Genomic DNA, 24,380 nt, shown 5'->3' on the forward strand with positions numbered 1-24,380 from the left:
TTTTGATGACTGCTTCAATGTCCTTAGTGGTTATAGGTCTGTTTAGGTTTTCTATTTCTTCCTGGTTCCATTTTGGTAGTTGATACATCTCTAGAATGCATCCATTTCTTACAGGTTATCTAATTTGCTGGCATAGAGTTGCTCACAAAATGTTCTTAGAATTGTTTGTATTTCTTTGGTGTTGGTTGTGATCTCTCCTCTTTCATTCATGATTTTGTTGATTTGGGTCATTTCTCTTTTCTTTTTGATAAGTCTGGCCAGGGGTTTATCGATCTTGTTAATTCTTTCAAAGAACCTAGTTTTGTTGATCTGTTCTACTGTTCTTTTGGTTTCTAGTTCATTGATTTCTGCTCTGATCTTTATGATTTCTCTTCTCCTGCTGGGTTTAGGCTTTATTTGCTGTTCTTTCTCCAGCTCCTTTAGGTGTAGGGTTAGGTTGTGTATTTGAGACCTTTCTTGTTTCTTGAGAAAGGCTTGTATTGCTGTATACTTTCCTCTCAGGACTGCCTTTGCTGCATCCCAAAGATTTTGAACAGTTGTATTTTCATTTTCATTGGTTTCCATGAATTTTTTAAATTCTTCTTTAATTTCCTGGTTGACCCATTCATTCTTTAGTAGAATGCTCTTTAGCCTCCATGTATTTGAGTTCTTTCTGACTTTCCTCTTGTGATTGAGTTCTAGTTTCAAAGCACTGTGGTCGGAAAATATGCAGGGAATAATCCCAGTCTTTTGGTACCGGTTGAGACCTGATTTCTGACCTAGGATGTGATCTCTTCTGGAGAATGTTCCATGGGCACTAGAGAAGAATGTGTATTCCGTTGCTTTGGGATGGAATGTTCTGAATATGTCTGTGAAGTCCATTTGGTCCAGTGTGTCGTTTAAAGTCGTTATTTCCTTGTCGATCTTTTGCTTAGATGATCTGTCCATTTCAGTCAGGGGGTGTTAAAGTTCCCCACTATTATTGTATTGTTGTCAATGTGTTTCTTTGCTTTTGTTATTAATTGGCTTATACAATTGGCTGCTCTCATGTTAGCGGCATAAATATTTACAATTGTTAGATCTTCTTGTTGGCTAGACCCTTTAAGTAGGATATAGTGTCCTTCTTCATCTCTTATTACAGTCTTTGGTTTAAATCTAATTTGTCTGATATAAGGATTGCCACCCCAGCTTTCTTTTGGTGTCCATTAGCATGGTAAATGGTTTTCCACCCCCTCACTTTCAATCTGGGGGTGTCTTTGGGTCTAAAATGAGTCTCTTGTAGACAGCATATTGATGGGTCTTGTTTTTTAATCCAATCTGATAGCCTGTGTCTTTTGATTGAGGCATTTAAGCCATTTACATTCAGGGTAACTATTGAAAGGTATGAATTCAGTGCCATTGTATTGCCTGTAAGGTGACTGATACTGTATATTTCTGTGTTCCTTTGTGATCTATGCTGCTTTTAGGCTCTCTCTTTGCTTAGAGGACCCCTTTCGATATTTCTTGGAGGGCTGGTTTCGTGTTTGCAAATTCCTTTAGTTTTTGTTTGTCCTGGAAGCTTTTTATCTCTCCTTCAATTTTCAATGACAGCCTAGCTGGATATAGTATTCTTGGCTGCATAGTTTTCTTGTTTAGTGCTCTGAACATGTCATGCCAGTCCTTTCTGGCCTGCCAGGTCTCTGTGGATAGGTCTGTTGCCAATCTAATGTTTCTGCCATTACATATCTCTTCTCCCGAGCTGCTTTCAGGATTTTCTCTTTGTCTCTGAGACTCGTAAGTTTTACTATTAGATGTCGGGGTGTTGACCTATTCTTACTGATTTTGAGAGGGGTTCTCTGTGCCTCCTGGGTTTTGATGCCTATTTCCTTCCCCACATTAGGGAAGTTCTCTGCTATCATTTGCTCCAATATACCTTCTGCCCCTCTCTCTCTTTCTTCTTCTTCCAGGATCCCAATTATTCTAATCTTGTTTCGTCTTATCGTATCGCTTATCTCTCGAATTCTGCCCTCGTGATCCAGTAGTTGTTTATCTCTTTTTTTCCTCAGCTTCTTTATTTTCCATCATTTGGTCTTCTATATTGCTGATTCTCTCTTCTGCCTCATTTATCCTAGCAGTTAGTGCCCCCATTTTTGATTGCACTTCATTAACAGCCTTTTTGATTTTGATTTGGTTAGATTTTAGTTCTTTTATTTCTCCAGAAAGGGTTTCTCTATAACTTCCATGCTTTTTTCAAGCCCAGCTAGTGCCTTTAAAGTCATGATTCTCAACTCTAGGTCCGACATCCTACTAATGTCCCTATTGAGTAGGTCCCTGGCAGACGGTACTACCTCTTGTTCTTTTTGTTGAGGTGATTTTTTTCGTCTTGTCATTTTGTCCAGAGGAGAATAGATGAATGAGAGAACAAAATGAGCTAACAGGTTAACAACGTCCCCAGCAAATATACTCTAAACAAATCAGAAAAGACCTGAAACCAGGGGAAAAGAAAGGGAAAGAAACAAAAAAGAAAGAGAAAAAAAAAGAAAAAGATGAAAACAAACAAAAACAGAACAAAACAAAACAAAAACAGAATATGATAAAGTATGATCAGGTTGGTGCATAGATTAGTGCCACACACTAGATTTTGGGTGTATTTTTGTCTGTTAGAAGAAAGTGCCTCCTAAAATTTTAAAGAAAGAAAGACTTATATATGTACAAAATAAGGGTTGATACAATGAAGGGATGGAAGATGACTGTAAAGATGAAAATTATAAAAGATTTAATAAAAGGAATTGATAAGTTGTTTGAAAAAAGAAAGAATTTAAAAAAAAAAGGGAGAGAATTTGATCAGGTAGGAGACTAGAACAAATCCATACACCAGTGATTTAGGGTATATTTTGATCTGTTAGAAGAAACTGTATCTCAAAATTTTAAAGAGAGAACAACTTATATATATATATGCCAAAAATAAGGGTATCTACTATGAAGGGATAGAATATCACTCTAAAAATGAAAAATAAAAATGTTTTTTTTTTCAAAAAGGGATTGATAAGATGTTGGTTGAAAAAGGGAAAAAGAAAAATTCCAGAAAAAAAAACCAGTTAAAAAAATTAACTTTGAAAAACTAATGAATCATGGTAAAAAAAAGCCATGAATTCTATGTTCAGTATTTCTCTAGCGCTGGAGTTCTCCTGTTCTCCTTGATGGGTAAACTTGGCCTTGGCTGACTGTTCGTGCTGATCTTCTGGGGGAGGGGCCTGTTGCCGTGGTTCCCAAAAGTCTTTGCGGGAGGCGGAATTGCCCCACCCTTGCCGGTCCGGGCTAAGTAATCTGCTCGGGTCTGCTCTCAGGAGCTTTTGTTCCCTGCAAGCTTTCCGTACAGCTTTGGAGGACAAGAGTGAAAATGGTGGCCTGCCAATCTCCGCCAGGAGGAGCCGAGAGTTCGGGGCCCCGCTCCTCAGTGGACCCCCAGAGAAAAGCAGTCAGTCACTCCTGTCTCCCCGGTCTCAGGCCGCACTCCATGCTCCCCCGGCCTGTGACCGAGCGTTTCTATCTCTGGCACCTGACCCCGTGTGGAGTCTCCAAACCCAGCAGATCCCTGTGGTGCGCTCCTGCGCTGCTCCTCCCGGGGGAGGAAGGGGAGTCTCCCTGGATCTGCCACTTGTTGGGTCCCTGCTGGAGGAGCAGTGGCCCGACTGGGCTGCTAATCACAGTTTATGGCAACCCCGAGCTGAGAGCCCACACCTTGGCTCCATCTCTGCAGCCGGCTTCCCCGCTCTGATACCTGGGAGCTCTGCCGCACTCAGGCCCCCCGGTCTTTCTGTGACCCCAAGGGTCCTGAGACCACACTGTCCCACAAGGGTTCCACCCCCCGCTTAGCCACTGGAGCAACGTCCCTCCGCGGAGCCGACTTCTAAAAGTTCCGATTTTGTGCTCTGCGGCTCTATCACTTGCCAGAAGCGGCTGATGGAGGCCCCCTCCCCCGCCGTCTATCCTCCCGAATATTGCCTCGGATTCACTTCTCCGCACGTCCTACCTTCCAGTAAGTGGTCGCTTTTCTCTTCAGAGAGTTGTTGCTATTCTTGTCTTCGATCTCCTGTTGAGTTCGTAGGTGTTCAGAATGGTTTGATCCCTATTCAGCTGAATTCCTGAGACCAGACGAAATCCAGGTCTCCTACTCCTCCACCATCTTGCTCCGCCCCCTCCATTTCCATATAAATTTTGCAATCAGTTTGTCAGTTTGCACACACACATACACACACACACACACACACACACACACACAACTGCTGGGATTTTTATTGGCCCTGTAATGACTTTATAGACCAATTAAGGGAGAGATGGTATGATAAAGATATTGAATCTCCCCACCCATTAATAACATATGAATCTAATCCAAAACTAATGTTATTTAGATTATCTTTAATTCTCTCAAGAGTGTATTGTAGATTTCAGTAAGATATCTTTTATAGTATTCCCCTCCTTACCTGCAGTCTGACTTTATACAGAAGCAGATGATCCTCCTTCTGACGTATCATCAGAAGGTCAGTAGTAACCTAACACTAAGTCACAAAGTCTGTGTTATTCACTGACTTTATCTCATCACCTAGGCATTTTATCGTCTCATATCATCACAAGGGGAGTGATACAAGATTCTTTGAGAGAGAGAGCACATTCACATAACTTTTATTACAGTATGTTATTATAGTTCTATTTTATTATTAGTTATTGTTGTCAATCTCTTACTGTGTCTAATCTATAAATTAAACTTTATCCTAGGTGTGTACATACAGGAAAAAACAGTATATAGAGTGTTTGTACTATCCACAGTTTCAGGCATCCATGGTGGGGTACCTGGGAGGTTGCTTAGAATGTATCCCCTGTGGCTAAAGAGGGATTACTATATATCTTTTTTTGGATGTATTTCTTGATAGTTGATGTTTAAGCATCATTATTTGTAAATTTTATTTTCCAATTAGTTTTTGCATTTATATCAAGATACCATTGATTTTTGTAGATCTAATAAACTTACTGAATTTCTTTATTAATTTTAATAGTTTGTAGGTTCTTTTGGATTTTGAACTTACACATTCCTGTTATCTGTGAATAATGCCAATTTTACTTCTTGCTTTTAAATTTTTAAATATTTATCTTTAGAGCTTTATTAATTGTAGACCATCTACTTTAGGTATAGCACATAGGTTTGGGAATGTCACATTTTCATAATTGCTCAATGAAAAATATTTTCTAACTTTTTCTAACTCAGTCCCTGAACGGAGCTTTGACTCATGGGGTACTTAGACACGTGTATATTAATTTTCAAACAGTTTTCTTTTGTCTTTGATTTCTAATCTAATTCCACTCTGTTCAGAGAACATACTCTTGCATGATTTTTTGTTTGTAATACGTTTATACATGATTATGGCCCAGCATATTGTCTATTTTGGTAAATGTTCCATATACAACAATATGTTTCCATTTTCAACTTTTGCTTTATGAATTTTGAAGATATGTTATTAGTGCATATAAGTTCTGGATGTATATATTTCTCTAATTGATGTTTTATCATTGTAAGTCCTTTTTTTATTTCTAATGATAGCTTTGTTCTAAATTTTACTTTGTCTTTGATTAATTTGACTTCTTCCAGTTTCTTTGATTAGTGTGTATGCATCCTTTATTCAATTTATATTTTTCCTTTTATTTAAAGTGTGGTTTTTGTGAAAAGCATATAATCAGGGGTGCCTGGATGGCTCAGTCGGTTAAGCGTCTGCCTTCAGATTCCCGAGAGGAATTCCCTAGAGGGAGTGACATGTAAGCCTAGACTTGAAGGTTTAGCGCACAAGGGAAGTGAAGAAGGAGAAAATTACTTTTCTGGATTGGAAAAAAGCAAATGTGAGGTAATCTGGAGATGAGAAAGTTCATTTAAGGAAATGAAAGAAGTTCAGGATGGTTGGAGTATGATACATTTCAAAGAACATAATTATTTCAAATATCCTCCCTCTCCTACCTAAATCTGACCAGGTCTTCTTACTGACCGCTGTATGGTCTCCACATGTCTCTTGTCAGATGACCTTGTGAGCTGGCCATTTAGTTTCTTCTCTTAACATGGCAGAGCATATTTAAAAATCAAACTGCTCTCTGGATATTTTAACTCATTGCTGTCACCTTTTCTTGCAAATTTTAACTATAGCTAAATATTTAGGACATAGTAATTACCTATGCGGCATCTTAATATGGTGAAGCTTGCAAACCACGTATCTGTATCACGGTTTTCGTTACCTTTCCCAGCATCACCATGGGACATTTAATTTGTATTCCAATTTATAGCGCTTTTAAATGAGAATCCTTAAGAGCTTTGTAGTTTTGTTCTTCTTGTTCTTTCTGTGTATGTATGAAAAACACTGCGTGTGTATGTCTATGTAAATTGTTTTAGTGGCAAAATTCCCTGCTCTAGTTTTCACAGAAAGATACTTTTCAAAAATACATAAATGAGCATACTCAACAGAGAATAATTTTAGTAAAAAGGAAAGATGGGGAAAACTAAGTTAGCTAAGTTGTAATGAGTGGTACCAGACAGGCCAACACCGTTTTGGCTGCCTCAAGGCACAGAAGATTGGCCTTATATTCCCCACACCTGTGATGCCGTGACATGTTGGGGAATCCCTTGGGCTGATGCAGCAATTCACAGCCAGCAAGTTCTCCTGCTTCCCACAGTGCTGGCTTTTAAGAACCTGGTAGAAACTGGAGCGATAAACATATGGCAGAATTCAGTGTCCATATGTTTAGAGTCCTTGTGAGGTATTTTCTAACCTGAAGAATGTTTGTGTCTCCAGGCTTTATTGAAATTCTTTTGGACCAATCTTACAAGGATAAGTAAAGTATAAATTATTTATAAAAATTTCCATCTTTTTACTCTGAAAATGAGTCACTTCCCTGGAGTGAAAAAGAATCCACACCTCTTCCCACCACCCTATTAGCAGTGGAGGGCCACTGTCCCACATCCACAGAACCCAAGATTGTCTTCACATTAGACATAGTCAACCACATGGGTGTGCTAGCATAAGTGCCTGCTAAAATACAGGGACCTTTGAAAAACATCATTGTGGGTGACTGGAAATTTTAACGGGAAAGTAGAAAGATATTATTCTAGATTATTATGGTAACATGGCGGGGGAGGGGGGCAACACAGGGTAAGGAATCAAAGAGCTAGTATTCTAGCGGTATTTCCTGTCTTAAGTTACGTGCTCCTGAGCACTGAAACTGAGTTTTAGCTGCTTCGTGTGGAAAAACAGGGCATGAATAGTACCTGCTGTGTCTGCTTCACAAGGCTTTTATAAATAATAAATTGCTATGTGTATAAAAGTATTCTCTAGACACAGTAAAGAAAGGTATTTCCAGCCAAGGGACATCAGAGGGTGAGACACTGCTATTGAGAAATCAAAAATATTAAAGGTGGCAAAAACCTCCTGTTGCAAAGCCTAATGCCGTGCAAAACTAACAATGAGTTTTATGGCAAATAGCACATTTGTTGTTGTTGTTCTAGAAAAGTGGAAAAAAGGATGGTTAGTGATCAGCTTCTCAACTTTCCCTGATACCAGTCATTCCTTAGGGTGCAGTCTATGGAATTTTCAACTTAAAATGGGGATGGTTTATGAGGGTACTAATCCTTAGAAGGCTCACACTCTCTCAAGGCTGCTCAGTCTCAGCCTTCTCCTCTCTGGATCAGCAAAAACAATGCTTACCACTCTGGGTTTTGGTGCTCTTTTTGATTTTTGATCTCTTTCCTGGTAGTTAAGGCCTTTCTATCTTGTTAGTTCTTTGTTACTCTATTAGTCCATGTTCTCCAGGGGTGATAGAGAGGTAGGTAAGATAGAGTCTTAATTTAGCTTATAAGCAACAGAAATTTGTTGCTCAGAGTTCTGGAGGCTGGGAAATCCAAGATCAAGGCACCAGCATGGTTGCATATGGTGAGGGCCCTGTTCCCTGGTTTGTAGCCATTCTGTCCTCACGAGGTAGAAGAGGCAAGGAATCTGTCTAGATTTTCTTCTATAAAGGCACAAATCCATTCATGAAGGTTCCTTACACCTCCCAAAGTTCTAATCTCATAATCTTTGAGGGGTTAGGATTCCAACATAGGAAATGGTGGGGGGAGGCACAAACCCTTAGACCATAGCAGTTAGATCTAGATATGGAGACTTATTTTGAAGAATTGTCTCATGTGGTTATGGAGACTGTGAAGTCACGCATTCTGCCCTCTGTCGAATGGAGAGCCAGGAAAGACAGGGCTATAATTCAGTCCACTTCTGACAGCTTGAGAACCCAGGGGGCTAATGCTATAAATAGCAGTCCAAGGTCAGGAGAAGAAGACATGAGGGGTTTCAGCTCAAGCAGTAAGACTGGAAGAAAAGAGGCAAATTCCTCCTTTTGTTCTCTTCGGGCCCTCCGCAGATTGGATAATGCCAGTCCACACTGGGGAAGGCAACCTACTTTCCCGAGTCCCTGATTAAATGATAATCTCATTTGGAAAGACCCTTACAACACACCCAGGAGTAATATTTAATCTGAACACCCCGAGGTCAGTTGCAGTTACTTTTTGGAAAGTCTTTACTTATTTTGTAAAACCTTATTCAGTTTTTAGTTATTTTCTGTGGGAAGTGATTATGTGGGAAGTGTCTTATGATTGTTTAACCTACCATTATTACAAGTGGAGTTCCCCCATTGTGTTTACTCTAGATCAGTAGTGCCTCTAGATAATCCCCAGAAGATAGATAAAAAAAAAGTTTCATCTTAAAAGATTTCCACAGATGGTAAAATTATCCCCCAAACTTGATATTCAATATTGATCTCTTTGAAATTCTAATGTTGGAGGCTGGGTTGGTTTCAGGGGACCCCTGACAAATCCCATGTCACTGGCGATATAATTTCATTTTACAAATGTGGAAGCCAAGGCAGAAAAACTGAGTTGAAATATCAGGCAATTTATTATAATTATCCTTCTGACTTATGTCCATGTCTTTTAGTTACGAATCTTTCACTTAGTGCTTAATGGCAAAGATGAACTAAGACCAAGAGAAGCTTTTGAAGAAGGCCCTTAAAATAAAGATAAATTACCCCAAATGGCATCGGTAAATATATCTATATTTTCAAGTCTGTTTGATCTCCTAGACTTAACATACACATCTGAAAATCATCATTGCAAAGACATTGTGGATTTGAACAAACACGGCATATCCACTAGGTCAGTAATTCCAACCTACATAAATATTTCTGCTACCCAAAGCATCTTTAAGAATGTGTGGGGGGGTGATAAATGTTCAAGTGTGCATGGTGCTTATGTGTTCTGATGAGCCTCTCCAGGAGAATGAAGGTGTACCTCTCTACCTCATGGTCCTCAACCCAGCCATAATTACTCCAAGGAGAGTATAGATTTCTTCAGGAGTATTGCAGTAATAAAGAAGCTGATGTTCAAAAAAAAAAAAATCTGTGTGTGTGGTACTATGGTATGCAGTTACATTGGACCAGAGTCTATATCTCAATTAAAAGTTAGGTGCTAAAAATTTGGGTGACTTGAATTTCAGGTATCTTGAAGATGTTATAGTCACTATAAATTTATGGTGAGTATGTCATTAAGTGAGTATTTTAGATGCAAGCTGTCACCATCAAATATTTCTTTTTTGTACTGGTTTTCTGCTAGGGCAGTCTCAGTAATCCCGATTAAAATAGGACTTAAAATCTTTTAACCTCAGTGAAAATGAACTCTATATTTACTTTAATTTTTAAATATATATACATATTTATTATGATATATATTATTACTGTTTTTAATATATATATTTTTGTGTAAGTGGGCAAAGCTTCTTGTTCACAAGAGAGAAGAAACTCAGATTTCTGATTATGATTTTCTTTTAATAAAGAAAAATCTGGCTCTGCTAGAGCTAACAAATTCTGTTGACAAATTAGGTGTTTGGGACATTAGGATAATTTATGCATATGGCAGTCCATGACTGAGAATACTTTTTTTTTTTTAAAGATGTTATTTATTTATTTGACAGAGAGAGAGAGTGAGAGCACAAGCTGGGAGACAAAGGGAGAGGGAGAAGCAGGCTTCCCGCTGAGCAGGGAGCCCGATGCGGGCCTTGATCCCAGGACCTTGGGACCATGGCCTGAGCCGAAGGCAGATGCTTAACGACTGAGCCACCCAGGTGCCCCCATGACAGAATTCTTAAAGCAAGTTTAGAGAGCATGATAGATTGTAAATAGATAAACTGGCCACTCATTAAAAATGTGAGAGAATAGTAACACAATGCCTGTGCCTCTCAAAGTATTAGAATGAAATGCCACACCAGGAAGTGAAACTAAAAATATGTATCTTATCTAAAAAACTATCCTAACTCCTAGATGACATCAGTGCAGAAATTCATTTGAAACATTTCTGAGGTCTGTTTGAAATTGCCTTTTGCTGATTGTGATGATCACAATCTCTGGGTTCAGTAATGAGATTCTCCAGTCTTTATCACACTAACAGTCTTTGGTTTTAGTTTGAGTTAAAATTAGGCAATGGCAGTTAAGTAGAGAAAGAAAGATACTTGCATGCAGACTCTACCTTCTCTTCCATCAGATTTTTGGTTCTTCTTTTAACAGCAGAACTTTCAGCAGATTAGAACAATCATCAAATTGATTTTGTACAAGCTGACTAGTTCTTTTTTCCAATGCCCAGTCATTTTAGTTACAGATGATAATGTAATTCTCCAGAATGAACTTAAAGGACTGAGCCACCTAGTAACTATTTTCCTAATGACTGGGGAATTGGAATTGCGAAAAGAAAAAGGGTTGTGATTTTCACTATGGAAAAGATTAGGGATGAAAAAAGACACTCAAAGTCAGGTAATCCAAGACCTGAAGGCAGAGCTTAATCTTGTGGCTGAGTCAGTGTATTGAGCTTATATTTGACATGTCAATTGAAATATGGCATCTCTGTTTGCCAACTACCAACTAGCATTGTGCTGAGTCATTACTTTCTTCCGGACAACACTGGTTGTGGATTCAATAATATCATTTCCTCTGGAATCACCCCTGAGACATAACCAAAAGTCTCCTATCCAAGTCGGAAGCTAGCCTAGTCCATACTAATTTGAACTTACATGTGATACTGGCTCCAGGAAACAAAGAAAAGAATTATCAAAAGATATTTGGATAGTTATTGATTGACACAAAGCATTTTTCTCCAAGAATTTGTACTTACTTTATAGATACTACAATCTTCACAGCTCTAAGAAAGACATGGGCATGATTTTGACACTCCAGTTCTGAAAATAACTTACAGGTCATCTGAAGATTTATGATATTTCCAAAATTAACTTATAAAAACCAAGAAAATGGTTGATTTGCCCCTTATTTCCTGTGAAGAGTATGCAAGTATTTCATTCATTATAGTCAAGAAAGAGTTGAGGCTAATGGAAATAAAAGCAGATTAAAACAGAGCTGAATGATAGAGAAAATAACTTAGTTAATAGAGGAACTTCAGATCAATAACAGATATAATAGGACTAGATAATAACTGTACCACTTTAATAAGTGGAAACAGCCTTTTTCACTATTAAGGTATTGGTATTTGGTATTATTCTCTGTGTAAGTCAAGGAATATACAGAGAGTGAAGACATTGGGGGCAGCAAGAATAGGTTCTAATCCAAATTTAACTTTTACTATCTATGAGATACTGGGAAATTATTTAACCTCTCAGACTCTCACTTTAGTCATATATAAATATAAATAATACCTATTTGATAGGGTTGTTGCAAAAATTAAATGAGGATTCGCATCTAGAAGAATATGTAACATATGGTTCATACTCAATGAATCCTTATAACATTATCATCTCTCTGTATGTGTTTTTTTTAATGATGTTGAGCCTTTTTTTTTTTCTTTTAGTATTTTATTTTAAGTAATCTCTACACCGGGTGTGGGACTTGAACTCACAACCCAAGAGATTGGAGGGTATTGGTGTAATTTCTTCCTTAAGTGTTTGGTAGAATCTATCTGAGCCTGGTGCTTTTTGTTTTGGAAGGTTAAGTATTGATTCAGTTTCTTTATAGGACTATTCAGATTGTTTCCACTTGTGTGAGTTTTGGCGGATTATGTCTTTCAAAGAATTAGTCCATTTCATCTAGATTATTAAATTGTGGGCTTAGAGTTGTTCATAGTATTCCTTTATTATTCTTTTTTTTTTTTAAGATTTTTATTTATTTATTGAGAGAGAGAGAGAGAGAGAATGGTAGAGAGAGAGCATGAGAGGGAAGAAGGTTAGAGGGAGAAACAGACCCCCCACTGAGCAGGGAGCCCGATGCGGGACTCGATCCCGGGACTCCAGGATCATGACCTGAGCCGAAGGCAGTCGCTTAACCAACTGAGCCACCCAGGCGCCCCCTTTATTATTCTTTTGATGTCCACAGAATCTGGAGGGAACTTCCCTCATTTATTTATGATATTTGTAATTTGTGCTCTTTTTTTTCTTATTTGGCCTAGCTAGAGGCTTATTGATTTTGCTGCTGTTTTCAAAGAACCAATTTTTAGTGTGATTGATTTTCTCCATTGATTTTCCATTTTCAATTTTATTCATTCCTGCTCTATTTTTTACTATTTTTCTTCTGCTTACTTTGGATTTAACTTGCTTTTCTTCCTCTAGTAGACACTTAGATGATTGATTTTAGATCTTTCTTCTTTTCATATATGCATATCATGAAATAATATATGAAATATACATGTGTATGAAATATATATCAATATACATATTATTTAATTTCCTTCTAAGCACTACTTTCACTGCATCCACCCTAATTTTGCTAAATTGTAGTTTCATTTTCATTCAGTTCCAGATATTTAAAAATTTCTCCTGAGACTTCTTCATTGACATATGTGTTATTTAAAAGTGTGTTATTCAATCTCCAAGTACTTCGTGATTTTCCAGCTATCATTCTATTTTGGTTTCTGGTTTAATTCCATTATGGTCTGAGAGTACACATTGTATGATTGTCCCACATGATCTTTTTTTTTTTTAAAGATTTTATTTATTTATTTATTTGACAGAGAGAGAGACAGTGAGAGAGGGAACACAAGCAGGGGGAGTGGGAGAGGGAGAAGCAGGCCGCAGAGCAGGAGCCCTATGTGGGGCTCGGTCCCAGGACCCTGGGATCATGACCTGAGCTGAAGGCAGACGCTTAACTGACTGAGTCACCAAAGCACTCCTGTCTCACATGATCTTAAGAAGAATCTGCATTCTGCTCTTGGACAAAGTAGTCCATAGATGTCAATTATATCTAGTTGACTGATGGTGCTGTTGAGTTCAACTGTATTCTTACTAATTTTCTGCCTGATAGATCTTTCTTTTTTTTTTAAGACTTTATTTGTCAGAGAAAGAGAGAGAATACAAGCAGGAGGACTGGCAGGCAGAGGGAGAAGTAGGCTCCCTGCTGAGCAAGGAGCCTGATGCAGGACTTGATTCCAGAACCCTGGGGTCATGACCTGAGCCGAAGGCAGACACTTAACGGACTGAGCCACCTAGGCATCCCAGATCTGTCTATTTCTTATAGACGGGTGTTGAAGTCTCCAGCTATGATAGTGGATTCTTTTTTTTTTTTTTTTTTTTTGGTGGGGGCAGTGAGTGTGATTTTCGGTTATATAAAGCTGAGTAAGGGACAGGTGGGGGCAGGTAGGGAGAGAAAGATAGGGGGCTAGGTGCTCAGGCTCACAGAAATCCCAAAAATGTGGAGGTGTGAGGAAACCAGAGATAAGGGAACAAACCAGACCACCCTGCCCTAGGCATGTGGGGTGGGTGTCTTTTTCATGATAATCACCTGTGACCAACAAAGAATAACCAGACCCTAAAAAGGAAGTAAGCCATTGAAAGTGTTATGACTAGTCCTAGCTCAATGGTGGTATCACTAGAGTTGTTAAAAGGATTTAAGTTCCCTGGTTAGCTTCTATAAAGGACCAACCCTGAAGACCCTCAGTGGCAACCCTGTAGGGACCCCTCTCACTCTTGAGAGTTTTTTCTGTATCTTCACTTAATAAACTTGTATCGCTTTACTCACTCTCCTTTGTCCACAAGATTCATTCTCCACTCAGTGAGACAAGAACCTAGCTCTCCCGCTTCAAAGCAACACACTTTCTTGTAAGCATTCATTTCATTTATAATTGATAATTTTATTTATATGGAGGAAAACTTTGGCTACTCAGAGCACCTCTAGACCTAGAAGTTATTTCTCTTAAACAATAAACTTGAATAAGAAATATCCTGAAACATTTTACATGCTTCTCTGCCTTTTTAAACAAAGTATGCTCATCATTCATGATTTCACCACTTCTTGATGCTGTGTTAAATCTGAACATAAAATTATTCTACTGATTGATACCTTCAGAAACTGTTGAATGCTGTATAACTGTTGATCCTATATCTCACTACTGCTGGTCCTTATGAATCTATGTTTTTATAACTTTTTTCCAGCCACCTTGATTTTAGACTGTCATTACTCATTTATCAGTGTTGCCAGTATTTTATTTTCAAGTCAGTTATGGACTTCTTAATCAGTGAAACAAGTCTATTAAAGTTAGGAAAGATAGAAGTGGCTTATAAGTGTGGGTCTCTTCTAAGATTAACAGGCTCGAGCTTTAGATAAGGACTTTGCAATTTTCAGTTAGAGAACTTTGTGAGTTCCTGCTTCCTTATTCTGCTTTGGTGGATAGAGTTGTTTGGTAACTACTTTCTAGTTAGGTGAAGTATTTAATAAGGTCTTCTAGAAACTTTAAACATTGTTGCATATGGTTTATAACAAATGCATTAAAATTAATATAAGTAGTTCACTGGTTATGGCCTTAGGTCCAAAGGATTTTGAATACTGCTCTGGAAATGCCTTGCCAAAAAAAACTTTCATTGAACAGTAACAATAAAAACAAACAAATCTGAATAATGCAAACATCTTGCTCTGACTTTGCCTTTCGAAGCCCAGGCTTCCTTGTCATTCTATACAAAGCCTGATTGTCTTCCTGGAAGGCCTGAGGTCCTCATTTACATTTTCCCTCCAGCTTGGTAAACCTGACAGCAAAAAACTTCCACTAGTCCAGTCGTAGTGACATTTTTTAAAGCATGATCTAAACTTCTCAATAATTCTGTGGTGGGAGAGAGGAGAGACTCGAATAAGAAACAGCCCTGGGATCAAAGGATGTTTCTGGTATGAATGTTACTTCCCTTCAACCTGAATGTTTTTAACTAGTCTCAAGGAAACAATGAGAACAGTTTTCTTGGATTCTATGTTGGAAACTTGTTTTTAATTTACTGCTCTTTATTTCCAGGTGGAGCACCAGTATTCCCACAAATTCACGGTAGTGGTGTTACGTGCCACCAAAGTGACCAAGGGGGCCTTCGGTGACATGCGTAAGTGTCCTTATTTGCTTTTCTGTTGAAAATGAATAATTCACTCTTTAGTTACCCTAGTTCTCTGATAAGTGGGGGGGGGGGGGGGCTGTCCCTCGTTCAAATGTGGTTATCTTTGTCCAGATCTTTAAATGATAACATTTTGAAAAGTTCTCTGATGTCTGACCTCTGTCAGAATAGTGTTTTATCTTGACTTTAGATTAATTGAGAGTACTTGGACTCAGACAAAATGACTGTCTTAGGACATACAGATTTTTGGAATTTTTGGAAAGAGTGCTGAGTCAAGAAAAAGATTTCACGCAAGCTGCCTCTGAGGCATGGTGCCTACAGGATTTTAAAAAATGCAGTTTCTCTAGTTCTTATGCCTTTGAGTGTTTTTATTATGTGTGGAAATAGCTATAGAAACTGGTGGTAGTGCAGCTGGAAATGACCTGAACCACACAGCCTGAGGATAATGGTGAATTAGCTTGCTGGCAGTATCCCTCTCCACACTTTGAAAAGCAGTTTTCCCGGTTAATCTCCCCACTCAAATGGCTGGGGGTCATGGGGGTAGGAATCCAAGGAAAGATAAGGATTATAATGGACGAATTTGGCAAAGGTTTAGATTATTGTTAAAATATGGGAATAGGCAATTGACCCCTCAGAAGAGGTTTTGGAGAAAGAACGGAGGTTGCAGTTAATGGGTCTGGGAAACAGGAAAGTCTGCCCTGCCGGTACTCCGAGAAGAGAATCTTGGCAGTGAGAGTGCGGAGAAGTCCCAGGCTGAGCAAACAGCGTGTTCAAAAGCGAGAGAGCTGAATGCTTGTAAGGACCTCGAACAGGTCCGGTGTTATTAGAGAACAGAGAGCAAAGGGGAAGGGGGACGAGCACTAAGAGGACAAGGTCCAAGATTGCAGTTTCATCAGAAATGCGATGGGGAAAATTTTGGTGGCATTTGACTCACGAGTCACACGACTGGATCTTCATTTAAAAAAAAAGTTTTTTCTGGCCATACTGTGTTACATAGATTGGAAGCAAATGCGGACAATACTTTTTATTTTTAAGAATACAAATAATAGGGGCACCTGGGTGGCTCAGTTGGTTAAGCGACTGCCTTCAGTTCAGGTCATGATCCCAGGGTTCTGGGATTGAGCCCCGCATTGGGCTCTCTGCCCATTGGGGAGCCTGCTTCTCCCTCTCCCTCAGCGGCTCCCCCTGCTTGTGCTCTCTCTCTCTCTGTGTGTGTCAAATAAATAAATAAGATCTTAAAAAAAAAAAAATACAAATAATAATGCAAGAATAAAAATGAGCTTGTTGAAATCATGCTGAAAATGGGCCAATGGAGAAAAGTTAAATACTAAGAAAAAAAATGCAAGCTCGGTGCTCAAGCCTTCAGTGAATGAAAAAGAGTGTCTGGGGAGTGGGTAGAAATTAGAAGTAAAATGGGAAACGACGTAGAATCTAAGGGTCAGAGTTTTGGATGAGCAGAGATTTTCATGAGAGGTGAGGGAACAAGGACAATTTCCTCAACTTTCATCTGGACCAAGGGGTTATATTCTAAATTTTATCTCCTAATTCTGTCCAAACCATTTAATCCCTCTCTTGTCAGTGTTCTGAAGTGATTCTTATTTTGTGTTTTCTAATCCTTTGCATTTTCATCATTTAAATGATAGTTCACTGGAAGAAAGAGAAGTCACATCAGAAGCCATATTTAAAAACTGGTATATCCCCCATGGCCTGGGGAAAAGGCACAGGCTTTACAACTCAAGAGCTCGACTGTTAGAAAAGCTGTTCTTAATTCACCAGAAGCCTGTTGGGAACTTGCCAGGCGTGCAAGCTACTGACCTAATTTGACTTTTAAAAAAATATAGTTTTGTCATATACAAAGCAGCAGCAGCTCCTTCCCATAGTGCAGGACTTGTCGAGCAGAGACAGTGGGTATTACTGTGTTGAAGACGAGCCCCACGGCAGTTCCAACTCTCTGCTCTGTGAGTCGCCTTCGGCTGGGATGTATCTGATTTCCTAGCTGCTTCCCCCATAGGCACAGGCGCTTGGCCTGTGGTTATTAGAAGTAAGGCGGGGAGACAATGGTGCAGCAAGTGTCATTTTAATCCTATACACTGATGATAATACTTACAAATTAACATGAGATATTTACTCGTCTCATGAAACAGGGAACAGGTGCATTTTGAATCCCCCACTGTGTACATAGCACAGGTTAGACCCATGGTGTCTAGAAGTTTCCTTTTGAAAAGCAAGGACCTATGGAAGGAATAGCCACTGGCAATTAGTCACAATAGGAGAAAGGGCAGTATTATGACATTCTGCTAAAATTTTTACTCAGCATTTGTAATTTGATTTTAGTTCACTTGAGTTATTACCTAATTTTTTTGAACTGAGGGAGGGAATTGTTATCAACCTTTTATATCACTTTATTGAATTTATCTAAAGTCAGGAGGAGATAAGGAAGAACAAGAGAAAGTCTTAAAGAAATGAATTCATTGAGAAGGGTAGCATGAAAAAGTAAAGGGATGATGTACAGTGTCAAGCACTTTATTTTTGAGAAGTTGTAGGAGATTATTACAGTGAGAAAAGGTATTGGCATTAGCTGTCACTTTTCTAAGAGGAATTTTGATCATGTTGTTTGGTGAGCTTGATCAACACAAATTACCAAGTAAACTGAATTTGGGATCCTTGTATACAGAACTTCTTTCAGTATGCACAAGGATAAAGCTATAAGAAATGTCCTAAGGTCCGTGAAGACCATGATAACAGAAACCTACACTCTTTTCTGTTGTTGATAGTGTCTGCATTTGTTTAGAAAGGCAAATTTCCATAAAGTTTTACATGTTGGTAAAGAAGAATGACAGATTACTATTGGGGTTTTTTTTTGTTTTGTCTGTGTATGTGGGGGCTTTCTCAAGGGTGTCACGCAAATCAAATGGTTGATTCCTGGTAAAATACCTATATCCACCTTTTTCTTTTTTGAGATAATACTAAGATTATATCAATTTTTTATTTTGTCCCTTGATAAATCATCCTGTTCTAATTATCTCCACTGAAAAATACTGTATTAAGTTGCTAAAACATCATAATAAAATTAGCAGCACCCCATGAACTGTATTTTGAGGGGTCAGAGCTGACATTTTAATCGTAACACTTCACTCATTTCTTTGTTTTTACCTGAGGGCCCTGGGCCAGCCAAGAACAGGCCAACCCCTTCCCAGACCTGGTTGCTAATTTCAGTGTGCTCAACTATATCATTTATACCAGGATCCCAGTGCCAACCCTTCCTTGCCTTCTTTTTTTTTTTTTTTAAAGATTTATTTGACAGAGAGAGACACAGCGAGAGAGGGAACACAAGCAGGGCGAGTGTGAGAGGGAGAAGCAGGCTCTCCGCTGAGCAGGGAGCCCGACGCAGGGCTCGATCCCAGATCCCCCGGATCATGACCTGAGTGGAAGGCAGACGCTTAACTACTGAGCCACCCAGGCGCCCCCTTCCTTGCCTTCTTATGCTCATGTCCTATGAAGAGGTAGTTTGAAGTTCATATTTGCACCTGACTCACCATAGTCTTATTTTTAAAACAAGTACTTTGCATTAATTTGGCAGTATTAACATAACTCTCACTTTGAAAGGTATAGGAAGTTGTAGTTAGATCTAACACATAGCCAGGGGCATATTAACATTGCACCAGGTGCAAGTGTTGGATGGTTGTATATTAAACTTTGTATTCTTTATTGTTCCTTTCCTCTTCTAACAGAAGTTACCTATTTGCAGAATGACTACAGTGACCATAAAAGTTCAGTTGGTGATAGTTTCCTTTGCACGTACGTGAAATGAAAAACACACATCCCTGGCCACACACCTGATTTTAAAACAGAATGAAATAGCTGGCAAAAAAAATGTTTTAGCTAACTCACTGAGTTTCTGCTCCTTTTAAAAAGTGTTGGGGAAGGGGAGGGTATGTGCTATGGTGAGCGCTGTGAATTGTGTAAGACTGTGGAATCACAGACCTGTACCTCTGAAACAAATAATACCTTATATGTTAAAAAAAAATATATAGTAGGAAGGGAAAAATGAAGGGGGGGATATTGGAGGGGGAGACAAACCATGAGAGACTATGGACTCTTTCTCTTTACTGAATTATCATCATCAGCATTAGGGTTTTCAAGAATAGTTGTGGGATGGCAGATGGATCTTCTTTAATATTCAGGAGAATGCAGAGCTTAATTCCAACATTTAAACTTTAAGAAAAAATAAATATACTTGGGGAGAATTATGAACTCGTTGTATTGAAACCAATTTTTATAAGATTGTATTGCTTAATATCTTAAGGTACTCTTTTAAGGTTTTTTTTAAGAACCTCAAGCTTTTATTTTTCATCATGTCTCTGTGGGTAAATGATGTTTTATTGCAGGTAAACTCATAGCAAGATCTAGACCAAGTTCCTAATTTTTAAACAGCTGTGCCATTTGCAGGTCCAAGGCTGACCTCATCTCCCCATTTAGTGCCTTTCAAACATTAGTATCCGTATGAATCACCTCTGATTCAGTAGGTCTAGGAGAGGTCTCCCTCTTTCCCCCAGTCTTGCTCTCCCAAGCAGCAGCCTCGATCCTCGCACCTCTAGGAACACCAAGAGGATTTAGCCTCTTCAAAGTACAGGACTCTCAAACACATAGGGTTAATAATTCCCTGGGAAAGGAGCTTAGAACTCAACCTTCCTACTGTACGAGTTTGCCTGAGAGGCAGGGTGTTGGGTGTGTATGTACAGAAACATTATTTAATTTTTTGAGAATCTTCAGCAGCAGCAAAAGCAATGTGGAAATTACTCTGAGAATGTATTATCCCTCTCTGGTAGACATTCTTGAATAGCACAGTGACCAGATCTCTAGGGAGAACACATTTATGAAAGAACATGGTCTCCAGAGGCAAAACACTACTCACCAGTCCTGTGTCCTTGAGCAAATTTTCTCTGTCTTCTTTTTTAATCATAGAGTTGTTAGGAGAATTCAAGAAGTTGACTAATGTGAAGTACTCACATGCATGACCCACAGTATACACTCAATAAGTATTACCTATTATGGCTAAAATTATTTCAGATCCTAACATCAGAAGACATTTATTTCTTAAATATAATCTCTGTGTGAGCTAAAGAATATTCTTTGGGGATAGTCTGTGCACTGGGATAATTTTCACTTTTTCATCTTGGAGACAAGAAATTTCCATGGTGAATGTGTTGAGCAAATTGCTGGATCCTTCTTTTTTCAGCTTGGAAGAAAGAAATGGTGGAATGGTACTTCCGTTGTCTTTTCTGATACACTTGGGCACAGTTCACTCCTGTGTTCCTCTCACAGCAGTCCAGACTTCTGTTTAACACTTGTCACCTGGGCATCTAATCAAGCATTTGTAAAACTGTGGCCTGTGTCTTACTCACTTTTTAGAAAATCGGTGCTTAGCCTTGAGTCTGGCCTGTTAGATCTCAGAGAATTTTGGATTAATGAATAGAATGCACAAATGTGTGTAATTATACCTTTCTTCTTGGATATTGCTTTCTTTTTGCCTCACTAAAGAGAGAATTTTAAAAATAATTTTAGGGATGCCTGGGTGGTTTAGTCGGTTGAGCATCGGACTCTTGATTTTGGCTCAGGTTATGATCTCAGGGTCGTGAGATCGAGCCCCTTGTCAGGCTCCACGTTGGGTGTGGAGCCTGCTTGGGATTCTCTCTCTCTCCCTTTGCCCCTTCCCCCACGCCCCTCTCTAATAATAATTTTATACTCCATCTTTTTTTTTTAAGACTTTATTTATTTGTTGGAGAGAGAGAAAGAGCACAAGCAGGGGGAGCGGCAGGCAGAGGGAGAAGCAGACTCCCTGCTGAGCAGGGAGCCTGATGCAGGACTCGATCTCAGGACCCTGGGATCATGACCTGAGCCGAAGGCAGAGGATTAACTGACTGAGTCACCCAGGCGCCCCTATACTTTATCTTTTTGTAAATTATAAATACTGCTGCTATTTCTATCCATAGCTACCTAGAATTTTCCTGGGTTTCAATGTACAGAAACTTTGTAACACCTTTGGATTAATATAATCAATCTTTTCTTAGATTAATTATGGTGTTTCAAATATATATATATTTTTTTACAAGTGGTGCTGCTGTTGGCCTATAGCTGCCTGCTACCCTTAAGTATATTTTTCTGCAGTCAGACATTTCCCTAGCATTAGCCCTTAAGTTAATGATGAACATGAGTTTTGGTTTACTAATATTTTTGGAATGTTTTGAGTATCCACCCAAGGTTTTAAAAATTCTATGTATAATGAAATTGTTTCCCAGTGGGATTTTTATGGGAGATAATTTCAAGATGAATAAAATGTTCCAGAACATGCCTGTCTCTGATCTCTTATCTTGTATTTTCTGTAAAGTTGAGAAATAGATTGTTAGGAGGGCACTACTGTTCTTTTTTCATTTCAAATGTCACGTAGTTTATTAAATGGACAAATGTTTTATGAGTACAGTTAGTCCTTTTTATCTTTATTTAAATGTCATAAGATTTTGTGTGTGAGTCTTACATGTATATATTTGTGTGTCTAGGTCTGATGAGTACAGTAAATACTGTCCTATGATATTTTGATAATATTAATTGGTCCTTGGGTGGATCTTTACCACATTTATTCAGTTAGATTAACAGCTATATTGCAGTTGTATATTTGATAGCAATGCTTTTGAGACATAATAAAAGCAGGTTCCCATCAAAATGAAGAGTATGTTCCCAGTACTCATAGGGACACAATCCACATGTTCCCTCTCTTTTTTTTTAAAGACCTATCACTGATGGAGTCTCATTTTTTTTTTATCATATATGTCTTATACTTGAGCTTGTCTTAAAATATGTTTTATATTTTAATGTGTATATATTATATTTTAATGTATATAAAAGTTATATAGTAACATGTATACTTTAACATGTTAATGTTCTACCAAGTGAAGGGAAATCTTCATTCTAAAAACTTTTTAAAAACTGAGTGATATGCAACCTTCTTTTCATGTTAAGTAAATTCTCTTTGCCAAAAATCATATACCACTTCTGTATTGAAAAGTTATGATTAATATCTCATGGAATTAAGTTTAAAAATAGTTCCATGTTTCTTAAATTTCCTCGAAAAAGTATGCTCTTAAACTTTTTGTGTCAAAGAGAATATCTCTGCTGCTCTAAAAATTTAAACATGTGAAAACATTTGTCATTATATTATTTTAGTATATTTCCATATTTTAAAATTTTTCTTAAAAATTAAAAGTATGTAATGTAGAGATTGAAATGACTAGTAAATGAAATGATTAATGAAACTTAGCCAAGGGATAGTCTGGGGATTTTTGTAAATGTTACTCCTTAGAAGTATTCTTCCATTGCATCAGTTCCTCCCGATGCATCAGTATATTTTTTATGATCTATTTTAGATAAAATTCTAGACAAAATTATTTTAAGTTAATGTACAAGGTTAATCGAAATCTGCAGATGCAAAATGAAATAACAACTTTGAACTTTTAACTTTGCAAAAGAAATGTTAAAGAAATATATAACGCGTTATAAATGTCCATTATTAACATCCTCATTGATAAATGTTGAGCATCTGCTGTTTATACCTCGTACTCACCCAGTGCCTTGAGAAATACAAAAGAAATAAATATAATACGTGTGGTAGATAACTTTACTGAGTGCCTGTCCCATACCCAAGAGGAAGCATGGCTTAGAGATCAGAGCAAGGACTCTGGAAGTAGCTTGCTTGGATTCAACTCTCCCTTTATTTATTAACCCCATGATTTTGGGTAGGTTACTTAGTTTTTCTAGGCCTCAATTTCCTCAGTGGTTAGATGGGCATAATAATTATACCTTCTTCATAGATTTTTTTAATGAGGATTAAATAAGATTATAAAGTGTTTAGAAAGGTGCTTGATGAATAGTATACACAATACATGTTAAATAAATAAACAAAAATGCTAAGGAGAGTTCTTAGAACTTAACATCATACTTCATTTATTCAGTTTAGTAACATGAGAAGATATGTGCTGTTTTTGTTTTAATTTTAAAGATACAAACATTTTTAAAAAGATATTAAATAATCTAAAATCACACGGCTGTTAGGTTTTATGGCTAGAACTTAAACTTATCTCACTCTGATGCGTACTTATATGGTAGCTTTGCCTTTGAGCTATTTGTGGTCTGGATGAAAAGATGAAATAGATATGAATAACTCTGGAAAACCAGCCCAAGAAGGTATGCACTCAGTAATTGTGTGTTTAGGCTATATGATGTTACTGCTGAAAAGTGTTGGCAGTAAGCTTCCCAGAAGACTTCATAGCTTGAGTGGAGATTGAGATAGGTTTTATAACTAAGTAGAATTTTAATATGTTATTATTAAATAATTTTGACATTTCAGGTTACAAAAAATCATAAAAGCTTTTAAACATGGGACATAGTATGTATACTATACATTATTAGGGAATCTGGCCATTTTTTAATGGTTTATGCTAATGAATAAATGTGAGGTAGCAGGGATAATACCTTGTTTGAGTATAGCCATTCTAGACAGGGGTGGGGGGCCAATTTTGCTGCACAGGGTACACTGGGCCATAATATCTAGTGACATTCTTAATTGTCGCAGTTAGGGGATCCTACTGGCATCTCGTGTGTAGAGGCCAGGGAGCATCGCAGAGCAATGATCTGACCCAAAATGTCAGTAGCGTCACGTTGAGAACTCCTTTTTTTAATGAACTAAGAATTGTTCTTGTGTAGAGTAGAATGTGTATCTACCGCTAAATCCATATAGCTAACATTAACCATATAAATTAATGTTTTATAATACTACATAAGAATTTTTGGAGAATTACTCTCTCTCCAACCTGAACAGATGCCAAGAAACATTCCTAGATGCTAAACTTTTAAAAACATTCCAAACATAGATAACTGATAACAAAGGTATTTTTTTGTTTCCTTCCAAAAAGATATCACAGAGATTTAAGTAAA

At 38.0% G+C, this 24,380-nt stretch overlaps 1 protein-coding gene across 3 annotated transcripts in view; it reads left to right on the top strand.

Moving 5' to 3' along the window:
* PLA2G4A (phospholipase A2 group IVA) overlaps positions 1–24,380 on the top strand; it is a 169,771-nt gene that overhangs the window by 37,012 nt on the left and 108,379 nt on the right. For 2 of the 3 annotated variants that reach the window (XM_027613899.2, XM_027613902.2), the window contains one exon: positions 15,302–15,383. In XM_027613899.2, coding sequence (XP_027469700.1) covers positions 15,302–15,383 — 82 coding nt within the window. Of the gene's footprint in view, positions 1–15,035; positions 15,181–15,301; positions 15,384–24,380 lie in introns of those variants that run through there. The other variant, XM_027613901.2, reaches the window with a different exon arrangement.

Source organism: Zalophus californianus, chromosome 10 (assembly GCF_009762305.2).
Source record: "Zalophus californianus isolate mZalCal1 chromosome 10, mZalCal1.pri.v2, whole genome shotgun sequence".
In the NCBI taxonomy this organism is placed as follows: Eukaryota; Metazoa; Chordata; class Mammalia; order Carnivora; family Otariidae; genus Zalophus; species Zalophus californianus.